Source organism: Podarcis erhardii (assembly GCF_964252035.2).
Source record: "Podarcis erhardii genome assembly, chromosome: 2".
NCBI lineage: Eukaryota > Metazoa > Chordata > Lepidosauria > Squamata > Lacertidae > Podarcis > Podarcis erhardii.
In genome coordinates this window covers 67312825-67336485 of record NC_138498.1, presented here as the reverse complement: position 1 = coordinate 67336485, position 23661 = coordinate 67312825, and the positions used below count along the sequence as shown (strand labels likewise).

General features: G+C 41.1%; 1 protein-coding gene across 4 annotated transcripts in view; it reads right to left on the bottom strand.

The window, feature by feature from the left end:
• CYFIP2 (cytoplasmic FMR1 interacting protein 2) overlaps positions 1-23661 on the bottom strand; it is a 60603-nt gene that overhangs the window by 33447 nt on the left and 3495 nt on the right. For 3 of the 4 annotated variants that reach the window (XM_081851504.1, XM_081851501.1, XM_081851502.1), the window contains exons 2-10: positions 15587-15727; positions 14338-14427; positions 14133-14210; positions 12129-12230; positions 10739-10920; positions 10367-10463; positions 9584-9712; positions 8402-8506; positions 4988-5079 (exon numbers count right to left, since the gene is read on the bottom strand). In XM_081851504.1, the coding sequence (XP_081707630.1) occupies positions 4988-5079; positions 8402-8506; positions 9584-9712; positions 10367-10463; positions 10739-10920; positions 12129-12230; positions 14133-14210; positions 14338-14427; positions 15587-15703 (992 nt within the window). In that variant the 5' untranslated portion in view covers positions 15704-15727. The remainder of the gene's footprint in view (positions 1-4987; positions 5080-8401; positions 8507-9583; positions 9713-10366; positions 10464-10738; positions 10921-12128; positions 12231-14132; positions 14211-14337; positions 14428-15586; positions 15728-23661) is intronic. The other variant, XM_081851503.1, reaches the window with a different exon arrangement.

Here is a 23661-nt window from a genome sequence, read left to right as displayed (position 1 = left end):
GTGAATGTATGGCTGGAACCCAAAAGCAGCAGCTGGGAGGAGAAGTCTCCTCAATACTTTGTCTTATCTGAAGAATTTGAGCCACTTAGGGCTAAGTCCTCACAAATCAATTTAAAAAGGCGTGAGAAACAAGGTACAAAGTCACAGCAGAACCAGTATAGCGATTAATCCAAGAAGCTGCTCTGGTATCAATTAAAGGCAGCATGAAAAGGAAGACTTCAATGCCATGGTTGAAGGGACAAGATACAAGTTTATTGAAGGGGGGGGTCTATAGTTTTGGGGGCCATCACTGACAATGCCCTGTGCACGCCAACCTAGCTGATTTTAATGGTGCGCACTTGAGGAGGCCCCCTGGGACAGATGTTAGCATACTGCGAGGATTACAGGGGTGAAAGTGGTTCTTCTGATAACCTGGACCCAAGCCACTGAGGGCTTTAAAGGTTAAGACCAGCACTTTGTGTTGGGACAAAAAACCTACTGGTATTCAGAGCAACCGGAACAAAATTGTGCATTCATATTTTCTGGCCCCCACAAGAATCCAAGTGGCAGAAGTTTTCCACAGCTGTAGCTTCTGGACCATCTTCAGAGCAAGCTGCAGTAGTCCTCATGTGCTCAGAACAGAAACAGCAGCAGCAACAAAAAGTAACAAAAAAACCCATTCCACAAACTGAGTTGCAGGGTCTGTGTGTATTATGCCTATATTATACCTATCTGGCACAAATGAATCATCAGAGCAGCTCTCTGTAAATGAGAATTTGAATGAATTAATTCATTGATTCAGTTCAGACATCACACCAAACCATGGTTTATTCCTACCATGGCTTAGAACCCAAAATATGGTTTGAGTTTCCAAATGTACAGGCAAATTAGCTAGTCTGCTCCCCCAATTTTTGTTCTGCACAGGCCTCTAGAGGTTTGTTAGTTTAGACATCACATCAAACCACTTTGATGTATGTTTTTAATTCTGGTTTACTGGCCGATTTCAAACTACAGCTTGTCAGTTTGTACATCACACCAAAACAACAGTTAAACTTTTTGTATGATATTTGAATTGGATCACTAACATTTCCTGTGATAAATGTGCATTGTTTACAGATTCAATAACTGGCCGTATAAATGCTTAAAATAAATAAATAGGTGCAACAAGTAAAAAATGACACTGTTTGCATGCCACAGTAAGCCATTATTGATGACTTACCAAGAATGAGGAGTGTGCTAGTACAAACTGCACAATTACTCTGGTGCAAGAAGGAACAACAAGCAATGCAACTTAGTTTGTCATTACGTTTGAACCAGGATCATGGTTTGTTCCTTCCCCCAAAACAATATCAGCAAGCCTAGAACAAATATTGGATTTGTTATTGTGGTCTTTTCAGAAGAAACAAACGACAACCCCAGATTTGGACATAGCAAAAAGCCAAGTTTCATGGTCTGTTGCTCCTATTCACATAAGAGGAAGAACAAAGTGGGAGTGATTAGGGTGTGTGAACTAGAATGCTGCTAATTCGTGATTAAGCCACCAACCATGGCTTACCATGATGTGCAATTTGGCCATTTGCCATGTTGTTCCACTATTCAAAATCTGCTAGGTGTTGTGGGGTTTTTTGGTCATTAGCTATTTAAAGATACAGATACTGTTTTTATCCTGTTTTTGGACTCTGAACTAGCTCTCTTCAGTGACATTTTGGTAGATGCATATATGTTAACTATGTTGACGGTAGATGACCATCTCTAATTCAGATGTCACACAACCTCAGTATAAAAGCATATATATTGTTTTTATCCCATTTTTGGAATCTGAACTATATCTCCTTGGTGACATTATGGTAGCTGCAGTTAAGTTAACTTTGCTCACAGTGGATGGTCATGTCTAATTATATCTTCAGATGTCCCATGATCCCAATACTTTGCTCTTACCCTTTCAGTGTCCTGCTTCCCCCAAAGGAATCGGCAGGTTAACAAGGATGGTCAGAATTATAAGGCCATACAAGAAAAACATAGTTAATTGCATCTCGGCACAATGGTGAAATGAATAAGGAGCAAGAAAAGTAAAGGACAGGGTATGAAAGCACAGGAAAACAATTCTGCAGCCCGTTAAAGTCCAAAATCTGTTCTCCCTGGAAGGAGAAAGTTGCAGGGGGCCATGCTGCTCTGACTGAAAACTGAATGAAAAAGGAATTGTTAGTAAGTGAGGACAGTTGGAAGAAATATTTCACATTTTTACTATTGGGATGGAGTTGGGAGATATTTGAAATGGGACTAAAACATACAAATTGTTAAAACAGCTTCCACAAATGGAAAACCTTTCCATATACCGTGGAAATTAGTTCATGACAGTTAGGATCCAACAGACTGTGTAACAAGTTAGGACAGGCATAGGCAAACTCAGCCCTCCAGATGTTTTGGGACTACAACTCCCACCATCCCTAGCTAACAGGACCAGTGGTCAGGGATGATGGGAATTGCAGTCTCAAAACATCTGGAGGGCCGAGTTTGCCTATGCCTGGGTAAGGATGATCAGTGACAAACCACACATACATGCTGGTGAGGGAAACCACTGGTTAGATACTTTACACCCATGACAAAATCCAGGGCAGTATTCAATGAAATAGTTTTGCATGCAGAAGAATTACTGCTGGCGCAACAGGACTTCCTCCTACTTTCCTCCCTTTGTGTGCCGTCCCAAATCTGCTCTGGAGAGTTGGGGAAAACTTCAGAACAGTTTTAGTTGGCGCATGGGGGTAGAACAGAGGGAGAATGTTCCATTGTGCAAGCTGATGTCCATGCTCTGACAGAACCTTAGCTTTAATGCTGTGCTGAATACAACCTTCAGAATGTTAAATAAATATGCACCCAAAGGACACTGCCATTTTCAAAAGCTTGATATCTGTAAGGGTGATTACTTCCTATATACAATTGCTTCATGGACTTGCCTTGCTCTGAATCCAAGCAAAGAGCGCATGAAACAAGTTTCACATACTTGGCTTGTATTCACGGTCATTTCACGGAAGTCACAGAATGACAGCACCAGCTTGTGGAGTGTAAAAGAAATGGAAGTTGCTTTCCAATACATACCAGCTGAGAGATGTGGAGCAATATTTTAGCAAAGGTGGTGTTTTCGGCAAAGGTGATATAGAACAAGATCTTGCAACACATTTAACAGCAGTCTTTAGAACTCATGCATGTAAGTGGCCCTACGGATGGCTGCTTGAAACACAACTGCGTGGAGATTGCTGCATGTACCTCCATTTCAAGAGAACACCCATGCATCATCTTGCATGTGTGAATTGAGGTGGGAGATCACCAAATGAATATTCAGCAGTGTATCTATTTAAATTGATCCTTGCAATGACTGACATGCTATCTAAGGCAGCAGAGCCATGTTGTATGCATACTTTGGTGTTCAGTGTCCACTTCCATGTCATCAATTCCCTTCAAAGAGATTGCAGCTTGAAACAGTGGGTTTCACCTTATATTTCTTTGAAAAACCCGTTTAAGATTCTGGCATTACAAGGTTGACCCCCTACTATCTTCCCTGAGAAAAAAAGTAGTCTGTACCGGACAGATAGAGAAAGTGCAGTGTCCATGCTCTGGAGAATTTTAGATCCTATTGGAAAATGTGGATAAAAACTACCCAGAGCAGGCACACCACATTCACATCCACAGCACAACCATCCATAACTGCTGCATTCATAGTCACCAAGCATAAAAGCATACAAGAACAGGTGGCAGACAGGTAAGTACAGACACTGAACTTGGCATTCACAAATATATTCACAATACATGCAGTCACACATGCACACATTCTTGCAATCACATAAGCACACTCCATATACACACACTGATGAGTATCAAACTTGCTCCAATTCTCATGAACATCTATCAGTCTGTAAAAGTACAAACACACCTGAATGCATTCAGATACTGGCATTCATACATTCATATCCTTTCTAAGCACAAACCACCAACATCTGATGCACACTCATACCTGCAGTCACCTACAGGTATCCTCAAGATATACCTATTCAGGCTCACAATTTATGAACAGCATGTACATAGATAAGCATAGACACAGATGTGTATGGCAGCCTTCCTCAACCTGATGCCTTCCAGATGGTCTGGACTATAAATCCCATAAGCACCAGCAAAATGGTCAGGGATAATGGGAATTGTAATTCAACATTTGGAGGGCACCAGGATGAGGAAAACTGACATAAGGTACTGGCACGTCTGTCTAACTAGTGAGCATTCTGATGGTAATCCAGAAAGTCTTTGTAAGATTAGGTATGGAGACATAGCTAGTAAGGATCCAATCAAAAGGTAGGGGCAGGAATGAACGCAGAGGGCAATATGGGTCTTGCCTAGATTGTCTCACACCAGTGCTTCTGAGACTAGCTTGGGTGAGATCATGTGTCTGAAAGAGATGAAAAGAGGCAGCACTAGCTAGCAGGAAGCAGATAACTCTAGGCAAGTAGTCAGTGACAAAATCTGCAAGATGTGGGGGAACTATCAGGGAATACAGATGTCGCTTTAATAAGAGTCAGTTTATTGAGTCCAAAAACTGCTCCTTGGTTGTGCTGTTAAAGGGGCACGGCCTTGGCTCAGTCAAAATAGGGACAGAACAGAGAAAGATAAATAAGGTTCCAAAGCAAGAACTCTTTATGCTGGAACAGAGAATAGCTTGGACTATAACCAAACAATTTATTTCAATGGGTTTAGGTACACCTAATTCTGCACAAGATTGGGGTTTTCACCCAAGGTGCAGCAAGAAAAGGATGAGGAATGATGAACCCACACACATCTGGCCTCAAAGAACTCACTACTACAGAGTCACACTCAGTAACACAATCACGTGGATACACACACTCACTTGCAGGCACCCATGCACAGACCTCACACACGAGAGCAGGAGAGTTGCAAGTGTCTGGCAACTTCCTCTCTTGACCAGGACACACCAAAGCCAAGAGACATTATGGCAGGCACTCACTTGGATTTGTTCTCCTCATAGTGAGCACTGGTCTTAATGTATCTGGCCAGCTCTATCTGCATATCGCCGAATAAAGGAACCACCTGCAGCTGCTGGAAGAAAAAACAAAAGATGGTTTAAATAAGGCAGAGAGGCTCCCTTGGGTCTGAGAGAGCAATACAAGAGATTGGGGGAGAAAGGGGTACTTAACCGCCAGAGATGAATAAAGTTCTGGAACAGTCTTCCCAATAACCTTTGGATCAGCGAAGAGCCTTACTGAGTAATGAATTGCATACATGAGTTGTTTCAATGACTCAAACCAGATTCACACAGTAAAATCACCATGATGTGACTCTTGACAGTCATTTTTGCATGGTGATCATTTCTTCTGAAGATGTCACCTACATGGTGAGATGTTACTATATCCTGGGGAGCATTCAGTACCCCAGTAAATATTCAGAACTCACTAAATGGGAGCATATGACAGCTGACAATGAATAAAACTACTCATCAAAAAATCAGTATGAAAATTCAGTCTTGAGATGCTTTGCCCAAACAGACACAGCAAAAAAACACATAGTACGGTAGCAGCAATGTTCTACAAGAGAAAGGGTATCACCATGCTTTGACCCTTTTAACAGGAAGTGTCTCTTTAACCCAGTACTTTCTGTTGTTTTTCCTGTGATGGTAACAACTGTAGTCTGGGATACATTTCTTCCCTAATATTTTGTTTGCAATTTCTTCTCTCTTCTTCCAAGGCGGTACAAAGCTCGGTTTATAGCTAACTGTATTAAAACATGGACAGTGGGTTTAAATTTCAAGAGTGATGGCTGTAGATTTTTGGTGCTTCTCATTTCTGAAACACTGCATTAGAAATTGGTTTCTGTTTTATCCTTTGTTGGATACAGGAGTCACTCTGTCATTTACACGCCTGGGAGAAATATAGCACACAAACCAGTAACAACATGCAGATCTCACCCATATGTGTGTGACAGGGAGCTCTGGAATTCATTTTGGAACCAGCCCACAGCTTCAAAGGATGGCAAAGTCAAAAAGCTTACAAGTACCTTAAATGAAAAAATTCACTCCCTTCACTACTCAGTGTCCTTGGCAGTGGACCCTGCTGGTGGGAGTGAGGCTATGTTGATAAACAGAAGCTACTATCACAAACAGATCAGGTTACATCGTTCAGCTGGTAAATGAAGAGTAATATTGTCACATCTGAAGAGCAACAGATGGCGTGCAGCCAAAGGGATGCAATTAAGCTAAAATGAACTGCAGTTCTTAAGTTACACTTCATAGTGGAACACAGTTTTCTTAATTAGCTAGCAACAGCAAGCAGAGGTCACAAGCTGGTGAATGTATCTGGCAGTGGTACAGGTCAAGTTGCTGCTAAAGGGTGGGGGCCCCCAGAGGTTTAAACTTTGACAATCCTAGTTTGCCTTCATCACAGGAATAGTGGCTATGAATAAATAGTACATTTCCAAAGCTCTTGCCAATAATCTGTGGGGTGAACTGGGATGGGATGGGGGTGGGTAAAATGGGAAGAGAAAACCAAGTTATTTTGGAGCAGGCAGCGAAAACTGGATAGGTTTTCAAAGGCAACAATGGGGCCCAAAACACCTTTTTTTAATAAAACTTTTCTTTAACAGAAATTTACTTTTTCTGTCACAACTGGTGGTGTGCAGCAGCTGTAGTCAGCAGACAATTGGCCTGTCCAGACCCCATCCCCCCAGTGCCTCAGTTGTAACAACAACACATCATGATGTAAGGTCATTCCGAAGGCATTGTTGGGAGGGAAAACGGTCTGCAAACTCCATCCCAAAGAATGAACAGCACAGATTTTCAAACAAGCTTTGGCTATTTGGAATCACTGTACTTCGTTCTAACATTGCTTAAAATGGCAAGACCCTTCATGCTACAGCTACTAGGAGTGAAATTCCTTTATGTTGAAATTTATTTTGAAAAAGTTAAGTTTTCCTTTGTTCCCTGTGCATCTCTGTTGTAACCACTACAAGACTGGAAGAAACATGTTAACTTTGGAAACACATGGAAAACATAAATCATGACCGGCTGAGGTTCTTGGACACATTTTTGCCACATGTTTTCAGTCAAGTGACTCCCCTACACACATTCATTACCCTCACAATATTGACATCAGCCATGAGAACTCATTCTTCATACAACACATGAAGCAAAACTTGGCTGACAAAGTTTACAAGTGGTCATTGGGTCCACTCATAGGATGCCAGTAACACAGGTAACGGTTAAATTGTGAACTTTTTAATATATGCTGTTTGCCAAATTTTGTTGCCATGTTTGAAAACATATTACACGTGACAACACTGAGGAGAGAAAGAATCTCAACGAAACGTGGCATTCCAAGGAGCACCTCAACCTGCTACCTTGCTCTTCCTCATCGAGTCTGCCATTTTATTTCTCTCCACACTGGCAGAGCAAGTGGAACTTTGTCAAATGTCCACCCCAATAAGGCCATTCTAAAAGCAGTAAGGCACCACTGGCATTTTTCAAAAAACTGATATTGGTGTCTTGGTTACTGAAGAGGGCAGGGTTATCTGAAGAACTGTTCTTTGGCTCCTCTCCACAGTGTACTTGCCTTCTGCTTGCGACACATTCTATGATCTACATTGCATTGGTTGACATTGGTGCGAAGCCAGGGCTTGATGAGCACATTATCCAGCCAGCTGCCCCCTTCCAACTATTATGCACCTGTAGTTTTTGTTACACTTTTTTGAGCATGATATTTGCATGGTGTTAAAATACTCAACACATTTGGAAGGATTTATTTGCAATTGTACAGTACTGACCCCAGCACCTCCCGCCTGCATACCTATGTAGTTAAAATTCCAAGGCACTTAAATTCACCACTCATGGTAATGAAAGCATTGTCGATAACACAGAATACAGCATTTTCAACAGGGATGGAAATGGACTCTCACTATGGCAGCTCACAGCTTATATGTTGTGGGCACAATATCTGGGTATAAGTGGAGTCTACCTGTTGCATAACATAGGAACAGATTGCCCTACCCAATATAAAGTCTGTAGCCATAATGTAAAAATCGAACGTGACTACAATGACTCTGAAATGCTGCAAATATGGACAGTTAGCAGCACCATGACAATATTCCTCAAAGAAAAGTGATGGAAATGGGAAAGAGTGGCACACTAAGAAGCAGGTTGAGACTGCAACTTTAGCAAGTTTTATCCAATATCACAAACATGGCATCAAACAAAAACTCAGCTGTTCAGCTTACTGTAATGTCAGACACTGAAGATTTCCAATGCAATTGCATTCCAGCATCTCAATCTTTCACAAATTGTGCTTGCTTTGCCCCAGACAGATATCCCAAGCAGCATGACCACAGATTCCTTTGGAGACAATCCTAAGCCAAAGCAATGCCAGACACTGACCTTGAAAAACTTGTCAATTTTACTGAGGTTGATTCTCTTCTTGGCATCTAGTTTGTAAATGTTACTGACATTCCCATCCATGAGATAGAGACCAAAGCCCATGACCTAGCAGAAAAATGAGATAAGCATAGAGGTCTGGTGGGAAGAACAGTGATATTTTCAGGAAAGTTATAAGCTAATCCAACATTACAGCTAGGGGTGTTTACGGCTTATCAATTCCAATTTTATTTCTTCTGAAATTCATTAATAATCATAAGAAGCTGCCTTATACTATGCCAGACTTTGTGCATCTAGCCCAATATCGTCTACTCTGACTGACAACACAGGTGAGGTAAGGGTTGTTTTTTAAATGGTAATGCTAGGAATAGGTCCGGTCTCTGGAATGAGGAATGTTTCCAAGATACACCAAATTTGCCTTTTGTGTGGCTCGGAAGCTTAGTTCAAGGGTAGAATCCTAAACTGGAGAAGAAATGTTTCACACCACCTGAAGACTGGTCTTTATTCTCTGAGGGTACATTACTTACTTTTCTATCCCACTTTTCAGACAGTAATGGTCTCTCAAAGCAGGCACATATCAATTGCCTCCCGTCAGTGGGAACTGTTGCCTGGCAACTGGCAAATGCAAGCAAGGGAAGGCTTGCCTACATCATGGGCTGAGTGAGTGTCAGCTGCTCAAACCCACTCTCTTGTCTTAAAAGACACCAGTTGCCTAGTCGGCAGGGGCCTAAGGGAAACACCAAGGATGAGGGAAGGAACTTGTAGGGATACTATGTTATTTTTGTACCTGATACCAGACCTGAATATGGTTTTTATTGTGAGAAATCTTATGTAAGCTGCTTTGAGAGCCTGTCAGGGCTATGAAGTGGGATGTAAGTATTATTAGTAATAATAATAATAATAGTAGAAGTAGAAGTAGTAGTAAAATATGTGGAAGGAAAAGGCATTAAACTGACTCTGCCAAAGACTTGATCCCATTTGTAAATAAAGGGCTGTTGTGTCTTCATGAAGAGGTGAAACTTAAGCCTGACACAATATGGGTAAAAGAAAAAAAAGTGGAAGCAAAATGGGAAGGAAAATAACCAGGAACCATAAAAACATTTATTTTTAGAACAAGGATCACAATGAGAGAGGGAAAGATCAAGAGACAGATAAGTCATCTTTGGAAAGAGGTAGAGACGTTACCTTTAGGAGCATATGCTTCTCACTGGGCGTCAAGTACATCTTGTTTTCGTAGTAATCCACACAGATGTTCACAATATCAGCCAACAACTCCTCATAACCTGGAATGACTTCTAGCTGCTGATGCAGGCACTTAAAAAAACGTAACAACCCACAAGACCCTCAGTAATTTCAAACAAAGGACAAAAATAAAAATGTTTAAAGACTGTGAAATTTAATTTAATTACTTCAGTGTACAGAGCCAATAAGTATTGGTTATGGCCTTTCCAGATAACAAATGCAGGTACAAAGGAATTGTGGCGCAATGGTTAGGGCAGCCTTCTCCAGCCTGGTGCCTTCAATATTATTATTTTTTTGTACTGAACTCCTATTAGCCATAGCTAGTATAGCCAAAGGTCAGGAATGGTGGGGATTGTAGCCGAAAACACCTGGAGGATACCAGTTGAGAAGCATTGGGACAAGGATTGGAGAAACCCAAGTTCAAATCTCTACTCAAAGGGGCACCTTGGGCCAGTCAATCTTTCTCCACCTAACCTACCTCACAGATTGTTGCAAGGATAAAATGTTTAATGGGGGTGACAACAATCTGACAACAAATCTAGACTAGGTCAATTATTTAACTTTGCTAAATTATTTAATTTTAATTATTTAAATAATTCTACGTTCAAGATGACAGTCTATGACTTAAAAACAGGAATTAAAGCTTTATAACGCACATAAAAAGCAAAACAGTAGTAACTTAACTGAGCACATGATGGGAGAAAAAATAATATAAAACTACCATACCTGTGTGATCCTGTTATGATTTGCTAGGAACATGGAAAGGTTCTGCGATTCCTGAATAGACTGGGGATCAGCCATTTTCCTCAAAAACTGGGCTGCTCTGAAAGACAACAGAAATCCTACCTTGACCAGGGTATTTCTGTACATACTATGCTAGTTTGTGGCCATGTAATACAGGCCTGTAAAAAGAGCCTTTACCATAAGGTTAAGAGAAGCATTCCGTTTCATTATCTTTGCTTCTCTAAAAATAGATTTCTATTGCTAAATATTTCTCATAGACTGCTGGAATAACACAGGGCCTAATTCCAAAGGTCCCAACAATTCACCCTCTCAGAACGGCAACACTAGAAATGCACTGGCATTCACCAATCTCACCTTTTGTAGGCAGAGTGGTCGTTTTTGACACTGCACTTCATATTTTTCAATTCATCCAGGACAGCAAACATGTTGATAAACTTTCCCAATGTCAGTAGATACGCTTCAGAAACAAAGTCTTTCCTTCTCTCTGCATGACACAAACGTTTTACCTCGCTGCAGAATCGCTCAATGGCCTTTCTCTGGAAAACAGCAACAATTGGATAATTCAGAGGTGGGGTGAAATGGGATGGCCTTGAGCAAATAGTTGCTGAGAATAGCCTTGTTCTGACTAGGATCAGGATCCCATCGCCTGCTCTTTCCCCTTTTCAGCCTCAACATTACCATGTTTCCACCCAGCAGTTGAAATCATTGTTCAAAATATTGACCTTTTAGCTTTATCGACAAGAAAAATTCAAGCAGCAAAAGTAGTTGAATAGTATGTATGTAGTTAGTTAGTTAGTTAGTAGATAGATAGATAGTCTGAAATAAACAAATATCAACTCAGCAAACAGCAGGGCAGTTTTATCTGCTGAGATGAATAAAATGTGAAAATGAAATGTTAATGTTCTCTTCTGCTTGTCCCCTGCAGCTTTTCAGGTAGAAATTGCAGGTCTCAAAACACATGTTCAAAACTGCTGACAGATCTTACAGGAAAGAAAACAAACCCACATTTGGTGCTCAGAGCAGCATACCTGAAGCAGAAAATGGTTCTCAGACCTAACCCCAACATTGCTGTTCTATTTAGTGTCCCTCAAAAAGGTGTTTAGGTACTTTGGGCAGACCACTGATTTGGCTGCTGTTCTTTATACTGCTACGTTAAAGAGGAAAAACTTCTGTTTCAAAAGGTTGTCATCATCTGAGATCATATTCTATGGCTTGCTTGTTTATAGACTATGTTATGTGTCACAAGTAAAGACCCAAACTGAATTTGAGAGACTAAAACTTTGCCCACCATCAGTTATGCAAGTAGTTTGTTGACTCAACAGGGGGAAGGCACAGAAAGTTTTGAAAATAGTATGGAAGGAATTCAATGCTGCACTAAGGCGATCGTTCCGTCAAGGCAAGTGTTTGGGCTTGCCAGATGGAATGATCCCCCCTTCCCCAGCCCTGTGCCAGGACTTCTGCTGGCAGGACTCATTAGCTGAATCCCACCCAAAGTTGAATCGTGTCAATTAAGAACTTCAAATAGGTCAGCTATGTGAATGAAAAGAATGTTACATTTTTGGCAAATGTCGCCAAATTTAAAGCAAGCACACTGCTCTCCCACCTCCCTGCAATGAGATACGGTGAACTAAGGTACATTCCTAGAAGCATTTTCAGCTTTACTCTGCAACATCAGAACTGACCATGCTGTTGAGCAAAGGAGATCATATTGAAACAGGAATTTTGAAGCTCCCCCAAAACCTACCTGAAAATACATGAACTTCATGAGCTTTGTAACTTCTGGCTCCAAGACTTCCACAGTCTTTTCATAGATCTCAACCCGATTTGGCTGTTCATTGCACTTTACCTGAAGGACAACACCTATTTTCATTAGTTATCCTAATGGGACAAATGTTCTGCTTTTTTATTTTGACAGCAGCGTGACAGAGATCTGTGATAAGGAGAGTCACCAAACCAGATAATTTTGTGAGCATTTTCTAAATAGTAAAATGTATCAAAAATGATCTTTGGCCAGCAGCACATACTTTATATTTGCTTAACACTTTGTTTCTATTTGCATTTGGGAAGACATCATAACATTGCATTTTCATTTTCATCGCTTATTCTTTTTTGTTTCTAAATTTTCTAAAGTTTTTGGTTTTTTAATTAAATCAAATCTTATCTTCCAAAACAATTTAAATAAAAAACACTGCTTTTTAATTATTTTCCTTTAGAAGAAAAAAATCTTCCACACTCAGTAAGACCAGGTTACAAAAAAAATTCTACACTTATTTTCATATATTAAATGTCTAGCTGAATAAAGAGATCTTCTGTAGCAGGACAGCCTATACCTATATGAACCTGCCAGAGCCCAATTATTGGCTTCAAAGGCCCTGTTCTCTAGCCTGACACTAAAGCCAATTGTTTTGGCAGGTACTAGGGAAAGAGCCTTTGCAGTGATGGCTCCACAAACATCTGCAATTACCTCCCCCAAAATTATGGTTGCCTCCCTCTCTTGTGGCCTTGAAGCGGCACCAAAAGATTTCTTATTTATTCCACCAAGTTTTATTGATGGTGCCCTACATAGATTTTTATTGTAATCAGTTTTGTGAGTGCTCGTGACCTAAAAGGTGAACTAGAAACAGATTGAATAAATACACACGAAGCCTCTGTGAAGTTAACTGAAGTGTAGCATACACTGCATGCCAGATAGGCAGAACAACAGAAGTAGATACACCAGGCTCTCAAGAATTTGTGCACAATTTTTTTCTTTCTCTCCTAAGAGTCATTCCCTTCGTCAGTATGAACTAGTGGTCTTTTAACCTGGTTTGCATAAATTTGCCTGCAATATGCTTCAGTGATCAAAGCAAGAAACTAGAGCATGTGATCAAAAATTCATGTGAAGCAAGGAAATATTCAGCTGGGATTTACAAAGGCTAAAGGGATGGGGATGCATTAGTCAAACAGCAAAAGATAACCCTTAGGAGAACTGCATATTGATCCAGCTTGGAGTCCATAATGGCACCAATACCAGTGCTGCTTGCTGAATTAGAATATTTCCCAGGCTGCATATAGAGCAATCTGGTATCATACTGAATTCACACTGTGCCAATAGCTCAGAGGAGGCACAACAGTGCTTGGTGCAATGCTATTCTCTGTGACCTGTATGGCATTTGGAAGCTTATGCTGATGAAATAGGAATGACATTGTTGATTTGTGTTTAATATGGGCATCTTAACAAACACATTGGGAGAAAATTTGGATCCCCAGAAGACAAGCTCCTGACCCAGTAACAAAAGCCCATAAGAACATAAGAAGAGTCTGTTGGATCTGGCCAATGGCCCAACCAGCCCAGCATCGTGTTCTCACAGTGGCCAACTAAATGCAAGCAGGCCCTAAGCACAACATCTCTCTCCCCTCCTGTGGTTTTCAGCAACTGATATTCAGAAGTATACTGTCTCCAACCACAGAAGAAGAGCACAGCCATTATAGCTAGTAGATACTGATAGCCTTATCATCCATGAATTTGTCTAATCCCCTCTTAAAGCCACCCCACCCTGATCACACAAACTCAGAACCTTCATGAACATTTTGATAGTGAGAAGATGGAAAACGTGTATCATCCTCACCAAGACCCAAATCAGAGCCCCTATGCCAATACCTTAGCCCAGGTTCTCTGCAATTCTTCTAAATATTTCCATCCCTTGTTCCCCCTGGACTGTAATTTCTGTCTGAGTGGGCTGGGCTTGAGTCCAACCGTACATCTTACCTGGGGAATGGCCCTGGAACAGCTCCTCCAGGTGTAAAGCATCACTGCATATTCATGCCCTTCCTCCAGCATTTCATTCTGGAAGACAGACACACATTTTGGCAGAATGGCAGCACTGGTTACCAGAAAAAAAAATTACACTTCAACCAACTTTACACCGAGTCCCCTTTAGTGTAGGCAGCTGTGTATAATCTATGGCACTTACCATGCTTGAGTGCACTGTAGCTTGTTCAATATACCTAGCAATGCCAGTTACAAAGGCATTTCTGTCTTCAAAATTGGTGTCAAAGTTGGCCTGCGAGCAAATAAAAAAACAAGGGTTAATGCCACTCGCAGTTAGAGCAAGCTCTCACACACAGAGTAACACTTATTTGATAGCTGGAACACATAGATTTATTATGCAGTCACTACAGTGTCATTGTCTTTTATCACCTCAAGTAATTAGTCAAGGGAAGCCATAGTAGCAGGTTTTAATAAACCGTATGGTGTGGTCATTCACAAGGCAGTAGCCAACAATCTGGATGAGTGAATTCATGCTTATTTGATCATTACTGTGCTTAGAACGCACACCTATAACCAATACATGTTTCCACAAGACAGCATGGAAAGGGAAGCAAAGAGATCATAGCCCTGTTTGAAAGATAGTCAATCAATCTCAGGAAGGAAACTGTTATACAAGAAATGGTTCCCGTGCTTTCACCGGGGTCAGCGTCAGTCAAACTTTCCCCAGAGAAAGCATGCAATGCAAGAGAGGGGAAAATATATATATGAGGGAAGAGTTCTGAAACTTTATTAAGGCCTGGAATCTCAGTGGTATAAGGTCTCTTCCACCTCAGTCATTTTTTATTATGTAAACAGTCAAAACAGAAAGAAATTGAGGCATAGGATTTAATCACCCTCAGCTTCCCTCCTCCATCTCAACCTTTCAGCTTCTTGCTCTGTTGAAAATATTTAGACCAACACAGGAAACAACTTCCCTGATTTTTTTGTAACTCCTTGTGGAAGAATTTATTATTAAAAGAGCATGGTGTAACATCAGCTCGTGTAGCACTGACCAGTTTTAGCAGAAGATTTACACTGGTTGCACGACGTGATACTTTGGGTCGAACTTGGTAACAGATGTGAGCAGTGAATATGCCACTTTGCATGTTTGCAAAATACTTCACTACAGCCTATTTGTGTCAGCCATCGGCCATAGCAACAAAAGAACATTGGGATGTACAGAGAACAAAATAAAAAGTTGATTATATAAAACATGAATCAGCAATCAAATAGTGGACCTTCTTCTGAATGCCCCAGCTAGAAACCTTGCAGTCATCCTTTGTTGTTTACTGTATTACATATTTCCCCAATCACAATGTTTTCTGCTTGACTTCATAATACCACGAACTGCAGAAATGAATGGCAAAAGCATGCAGGCCCTAGAATAAAATGTTTGAAGACCTGCTGTTTACCTGGTACATGATAGACGATGGAGGTGGCTCAATGCATGGCTGCTGATCAGGTAATGGCAGCTCCTCCAGCAGGTCCACATTGGACAGAGCATCCTCCAGTGTTACGTGAGTCGTCATGGCTCCAAGCTTTCAGACTCACAACTAAACTCAAAGAAAATAAGATTATGTTAGAGAACCAGTGCCAGAAAACTTAGGGATTCAGAACAAATGGAATCAAATTAGACAACAGGCCAACATGCAAACACATGCCCCATTAAAATCAGTAGGAATTAAACAAGATGTAACTATGGATTAGAATGCAGACTGGGCTGTAATACTACACACACTTAGCTCCACCAGGCCAACAACACACCATATACTGCTGAGTTAACCTGCATAGGACAAAGCTGCATGGCTGCATTTCCAAAGGGAAACTGCCATAAGATAGCATTAAGATAGCCTGCTGGTAGCCCATATGTGGATCGTTGAGATCATTAGGAAAACCACGTTGACTTGATCTGATTTACATACACAAGCAGTTAAGACAAGGCTACACCACAATCATATAGTGGGCAGGTAGATAAAATGTTTTCGTCTTGAGAAAGATAAAAGAGACACAGATGAGAGGTACAAGGATAATTTGTAGCATTCCAGTACCATGTGTATCTAAAGATCTTGTGACTACCTTCTGCATGCCATTTGTGCAATAGTAACCTTGTAATGCGGTTACCATGCTATGGGCCAACAGCACACCATTACTGTGGTGCAGCCGCTTTAAGAAGCATTGCCTCACTGTCTTAAACTATTTCCATACACAAACAGTCCCGAGTAACACTCTGGGAACTCTGCTCTGCTTTTTAAAAATGTACAAACTTTATAATTTCATGTAACTATGGAGTCCCCTGAGTATGGAGAAACCAACCGTTTGTCAGAAGATAAGTCCTCAATGATTACACTTTCACAAGTGACATCTAGAAAACATTTCCCTTATATTGCAGCATATTTCAAAAGCTTCTACTTATCCAGTTAATTCAACTGGAATGATCATGTGCTTCTTTTAATATTCTGTGTACTTTGTTATTTTTCACATCAGAAAAAGGAAACAACCAACAAATGTCTACAGCACTTGCACAAGCACCTGCAGAGTGGTGGGAAAGTGTGGTTCTATCTGCAAAGGAAACACAACCTTAAGAGAACATGTGCAGATTCAGCGCAGCAGATGCACTGGCATTACTGCTCAATAAAATAAATGCCTCTTCTACTTCTGTTCATGAGGTTTTATCAATTAAGTTTGGCCTCTGTCAATATAACCCAGAGGCCGACATTGCTGAATAAACTAATTATTATTCCTGAGTCTGTAAAATTCTGATAATTCATCCGAGCACACTATACAACTGTTGAATTATCTTTACATTCCCATGGGGCATTTTAGATTGGATCAAACAACTAAGTGATTCTTTAGAGGACAAACTACATTCTCTGAAGTCTACTGAATGAGGAGTTGCAGGGGGGAAGATGTGCAAAGGTGTGTATGTCCAGCGGAGGAATGTGTTTCCTCCCCTTGTATCAGGGTACAAAGACTTATGGATGTCTATTTATCTTTATTTATCTGTGGACCAGTAGGCCCTGCAAAACTGTAGTGTTCGTCAAGGCTCTGTTATTTAATGTGTGTTACAATCTCAAGTATGGAAGTGACAACAGATGGACACAACAATCAGATGAGGTAATTCTGAAAAGGTCCTTATGCCAAGTGTGATAAACAGCTGTCACAACAAAGCAGCTGCCTGCCTAGGCTTTGTGGTCAGTGATTTACAAGAAAAGGTTTCCAGAAGGAAGAAATATGGGTCACACCAGCTATTCTCATTTTGAAGGAGCTGAACTGAAACTCCTTACACATTCATAGAACCCAAGAGCTTGCATTTGGTTGCCCCTGGGAGCAAGCCCAAAGGTAGGCGGAGTAGCAATCCTCTTGAGGAATGCACACATTATAATAATATTCCCTCAGAGGTACTGAAGTGAATGCCTCTTGTTTATCTCACTGCAGTCTTGCATGAAATGAGGTTATATCCCACAGTTCGATTCTGTCACATTTTTATTCTGTGCATCTCAGGGCTGGTTCACACCTACTGATAAATGTGCAAACTTGGCACTGAGGTTTCCCTGCCAGGTGATGTGAGGTGAGGTGATATGAAAGTCCTATTTAAGGTGCCTATGTGATAACGCTTAGCATTTTGAAGTGTTCAGCAGCTGGAGAAGAGGGCTGGAGTGCCTCAGAAAGTGGCCATTGGTCTCAGAACTGGAATGTTGCATGTGGACAAGAGCATCTCTTTCTGACACGAACATTAATTGTTTTGGTCACGCAGAGAAGCTTAGAAAACAATAACAACAAATTTCTTGTAGTTGCTGGATCATTCCATGTTACATAACGTCTGCAGCCTATTTATAACAGTCCCTTTGGTTTCTGGGCATAAGATACATGACTAACAATGCAATCCTAATCATGTCCACTTAGAAATCTTATTGCATTTAGTAGAGCTTACTCCCAGGTAAGTGGGCTTAGGACGGCAGCCCAAGTTTATCTTTACAAAACCGCATTAGAAAGCAAAATATCTTCAGTGCAAACTCCATCCCACATAGCATTGCTGTGCTTCTGCTCCACATATTTCTTTGTGCATGTGCTCATGAAATGAAAGAGACTACATGTGCGTTTAACGGCTTCATGACATGGAGAGGTTCAGCAGGCATGGCTGCTCCTGTCACTAATGGTTGCTTTGAGATGCTGTTTTCTTTGAGGGCGGAAGTTTCACTGGCAGAGTCTCTGGGTGAAAATGTTGTTGAAAGTAAAGGAAGCTAGGGCAGGTCTGAAGCTAGAAAGCCTTGCTTACAACATGGCTGAGTATTGTTATCACTCAAATATTGCTTCTTACAAAAGTTTGGCTGTAATATGGAAAGGGGAAAGGATGTACTATTCCCCTCTAAAGCAGCACAAGTGTTCATTGATATCATTACCCCAAACAGACAAAAATATTTAAATGAGAACAGCGAAGCAAAATATATGCATATTCTGCATAATTAGAATTGCCAGGGGTTTTTTTCTGGCTTGGTCCCTGGCATGCTGAAATGTTAACAGATGAAGCTTTCCCCACCATTTAATTTCCCTACCAAGAAAAATTACCCCAGCAAAATATCTGCTCCTTGGGCAGCTGTTCAAAGCACAGCAGCCCTTTCGGCGGGGGGTAGGGGTGGCAACCCTACCTACCATTGATTCAACTTGAAAAAGCTTACACACTAATCTCATGTCTTTTCCTTTTCAATTCATGATTTTAAGGAGAGATTTTTGTGGCTATAACGGCAGAATTATCAAGCTTTCCCACATGAGCCAAGAACATCTGCTACTTAGTGCCGCCGCTGTCATCATCTCCACAGCCATAAAAGCCAAATAGTTCCTTCTTTTTTCCAGTGATACTGCAATGGGGTCACTGGGTCAGTGATCCTCAAAAGGTCAGCAGGGGGTATTAGCCAACAGAAGCCATCTGTGCCTCGTGGGTTTATATGGGACAGAGCTGACAAAGCGAGTGTTCAAAAGAGAAAACAGGATGGGGTGGGAGGGATATAAACTGTACTCTTTGTGGTTCATGTATAGGTGCAATACTTCCTGCACTGTCATGCCTGACCGACTACTGTTACAGCACCAAGCTCTCAACAGATAACTACATACTTTCTACACTAGAAGTGGATTGCATCAGCTAACTTGAAAGAAGGGACTTTTTTCCATCCCCCCCCCAAAAAAAAAACCACAAGGAGACTTTTGACCTTTCACACAGCACATACTCTGCTTCAAATTACATGATGAAGCACAGAAGACACTATCTCCAAAAAATCTTAAGTGATCCGCCCCCCTTTCTTAAAAATTATTTTCTGTGCAATGCCTTCTGTTCTTCACGGAGGACCTAAAAAGAGTATTTAAGTATTTCCAGACATGACAAAGCCAGCCTAAACCAGCAACTCCCTAGGCAAAATTATCACTAGAGTAGGATGACCTTGTGCTGTCTGGAAGCACTTGTTCCATGATGAACATGGGAAAACTACTCAATTGGTCTGGGGCAATTGCTTTCATAAATGTGCAGTCACCATCCTATGCAGATCAAAAGAATAGCTCCTCCATGTTTAACAAGGAGCATATGATTCAGAAATCAACTTAGAACGGCTCCATCTTCAACACTGCAGAATTCCAAAAAACAAAGTTGTGACTGAAGAAGATAGTCAAAGAGTCAAACTACTAGAAGACATTTGAACAGCAGGTAATCATCAAAATGCTACCTGCAAAACAGATAACTCAAGCAGGTCAACCAACACACACACACACACACACACACACTGCAAAACAACAACACAAAACTGCCTCCAAGTAAACTGCTAGCAATCAAAACTGTCACTTAGCAATTCTAACCTAAGGAATAGCCCTTCTCAACCTGAGCATCAGTCATGAGCCTGAGAAATACAATACCATTTTATATGCCAAAGGAAATGTTATAGGGACAGTTTGAAACTCTCCATTCACAAGTCACATTCCACGTGTGGGAACAGCTCAGGCACAACCAAGGCAAGGTTTCTGGTCCCTTCCTTTGCGCATGAGCCGGTCTTTGAGAAGTGAAGAAGCATCTTTCTTTTCCGGCCTCAGAGTCACCTGAGTCCTGCCCCCTTGCTTGCTTCAAAAAGACTGCTTGGGTGTTGGATGAGAAGTGAAGGGGGTGGGGGTGAAACTCAAAGCAGAGGTGCCTCCCCCCCCCCCAGCAGAGCCGCATGGCTGGCCATCTGGAGTTACTGCCTGGTGGGCAGCAAGAGGAGTGGCACGTTTATTATTATTAGTGCAGGAAGAAGAGGTAGCCAGGAAGAAGCAGCTCTGGCTCAGGCTGTGATGGTGCTTCCATGCGGGGCTAGGAATACACAGTCGCATTTTCCCTCCTTCCCTCCATCCCTTTTGCTCAGTGTCGCCTCACTCACATTCACTGATCCTGCCTGTGGAGAGAGGCGAGCCTTCCTTGGAGTGGGATCATGGAAGGACACTTAAGTCTTAGGTTTGCAAACTGGACACTCAAGGTGGGCGTCTCTGCCACAGTGTTAGAAACTGAGATATGAAAGCTAGGAGCTAAACGGCACCTTAACCCTAGGTTATGGGCGCAACAACAGAATGTCTAGGCACACTTCTTTAATAACAAGAATACAAAGCTGAAAATGAATGAACGGCAGCTAAAATATTCTGTTCATTTTTCACATGGTCTAGTCCTCATGTGAAGACTGCAAAAAACAAAGCCATGCATCCCCTGCCCACCCCCTAATATTCTTAAAAGGGTCTCTTCTCCATGCTTCAGAGAGCGGCTAGAAGTGGGGAAGCAGAAAAAGGTCCTCATTTCCTTCCACTCTGCAGACAAGCCCTGGATTCTCCCTATACCCCCTTTCCTTCATATAAATATATCTTTTTGGCACCATAATTAACACATATTAAAGGCCTATACAACTGATGGCAAAGTCTGGGGACTGTGTTCCACAGCTGGGATGTTGTTACTGGGAAGGCCTTCTGGCAGGTCATAGAACCCCAAATTTCACTCAGGGATGGAAGCACCGGAAGGACCACCCCAGTAAACCTCAAGCCATAGGTAAGCTCATATGGGGAGCCTATAACAGCAAAGGTGCTCCTGATTCTTGTGTTGACTCACAGAAGGTTATATAGAGAAGGTTCAGGGAAGGCTTTCTGTTATTCTCTCAGTTTCAGTGCAGCTGCACCCACTCAGGCTGTTCCTTGGCCTGGCGTCTAGGTTTGGAACTCACAGGGCGCAACAATGGCATTGCCCTCAAAGAGGTGGAACTATATCTTGCACTTGCATTTCAGAGTTGTACCTTCAATGTACAACTCAGGACTTGCTTGTCCTCGGTGTAAAGGAATTGTAATAATCTGATACTGTACATAGTTTTGCATAAAAGTCTTGCTGTTACACATTTTTTGAAATCATTTTGGATTAGTAAATATATGAGCACCTTGTCTCAAATATTTTGTTAAAAAAATATTATTTTGTTTGAGAATGTTAAAAAAATATTATTTTGTTTGAGAAAAAACCACAAAAGTAAGGCCTGAGTGGGACATTCCTCCCCCCCCTTCCTTTTTCAGGCCTTTCCATCTCTAATCCAAGATTAGCCATATTTAGAGTAGACGATGAATTAATAGCTATGACTAAGTTATATCCATTAATTTCAACAGATCTACTCTGGGAAGAATTCAGTGTAGCACTAATGTGATTGTTCTATCAGGACAAGCAATTCGGCTTGCTAGACGGACTGATCCCCTCTCTTCTCCATGAACTGCTCCAGGGGGTTCTTGCAAACTCCCTCCCCCCATAAGCCAATTGCAGGGGGTCTGCAGGGGAGAAGCCCTGTTGCACATGCAGAAGTCCATGTGGAGGTCTTCTGGTGATGGGACTCATTTGTTGAATCCTGTCCTCTAAGTAATAGTTAATTGGATGTAAGCAAAACATTCTAATTAAATTATCAAAATGTGTGCATTCTGAATAAAGTAAATACCACATATTCCAAACTGACACATATTTCACAGAAATAATTAATATTGAAAAATGAGTTGGGTCAGCTGTCCCATCTGTTATATATCATTAGCCCAAGGAGCTTAGAGATCCAATTTTTGATTTTACATAATATATTGCTATGGTGGTAGAGTTCCTGCTGTGACCATAGGTCAGACTATGGCCAACTCATGGGTTCTTCTGACCCATGTGTGGAAGACCACTGGTCTAATGGGAACCAGCAGGAATACTGCAAAGAAGCTAAAATGTAATTGAGGCACACATTTACTGAACTACCATCAGCCTAAAGTTTTCAATAGTTTTAATAGTTTTCATTAGTTTTCAATAGTTCAAAATTTTTCATTTTTAATACCAGTTCTCATCTCATTTGCTCAATTCTATGAATTAATGTATGACATCCATTCCCACCATATGTCCCTATGCTATCACTTTAGAATTACTGTATTCCACTGGGATACTGCTTTTCTAAACACTTTATACCAAGAAGAACTATTAGTTGCTTTGATGGATAGCTATATATTTACACTAAGCCAGGACATGGAAGCTATGCAATTAATGCACTTCCTATAAGCACACATTAATTCTTATGAAATAAAATTCTGCTCTGTAACAATAAGCTAAGCTAATGAAACATCCACCAAATTATTTGAAAATGCCCTCTTTCACTGTTGTCTACAAAGCGTAACATTAGTTATTTATTTAAGGGACATATACTGTACTACACTTTCTGAGAGTGTCCACATAGTACCTTCTCATACAGTATTTTAAAATGCAAACACATTCCAAAAAACCTTTTAAAAGTCAGCAACAATAAATAATAATGTTAAAATCACCAGCATAATTTTAACTCAGCCTTAACCCAGTTAACTCATTCATGTCCCCCTCTATCAAAAACTTTAAAAAAAAAAAACGTGTGAGATGGGGGTCTGCCTAATCACTACAGAACTGCATTCCATAATTTCAGGTTATATACATTTGCTCATCAGTCTAACTGACTTTACAGGCAGGCACTGAAGTCAGCCCTCTGAGTTCTTAAGCTGTGGGCAAGACCATATGGCTTCAAGTGATCCTTTAAATAACTTGATTGGCTCCAAACCATCCCGGGCTTTAAAGGTAATAACCAGTACTTTAACGTGGATCCAAAAATGCACTGGCAACCCAATCAAGGTAGCATGTGCTGACCACCTGCCGATAACCAGATGGCTATGCTCTACTTCAGCTGAAGTTTCTGAAACAGATTCAAAGGCAGCCCTATGTGAAACACATTACAGTAGCTCATGCACTGCTAGTTCTTCCTAGTGGGCTTCTATGGGTTCCAAGGTCTGTTTCATGAAGCCCACACACAGGACACCCCTCACCACACAAAACAGCTCTGTTGGACAACACTGAGGTGGACAATGCTATATCACAATGGTGATGGACACATATGATTTGTTCACTATTATCACCATCAAAGGCCAAGACATCAAGTGAGTTCTTACCTGTATTAGGTCATTTTGGCTA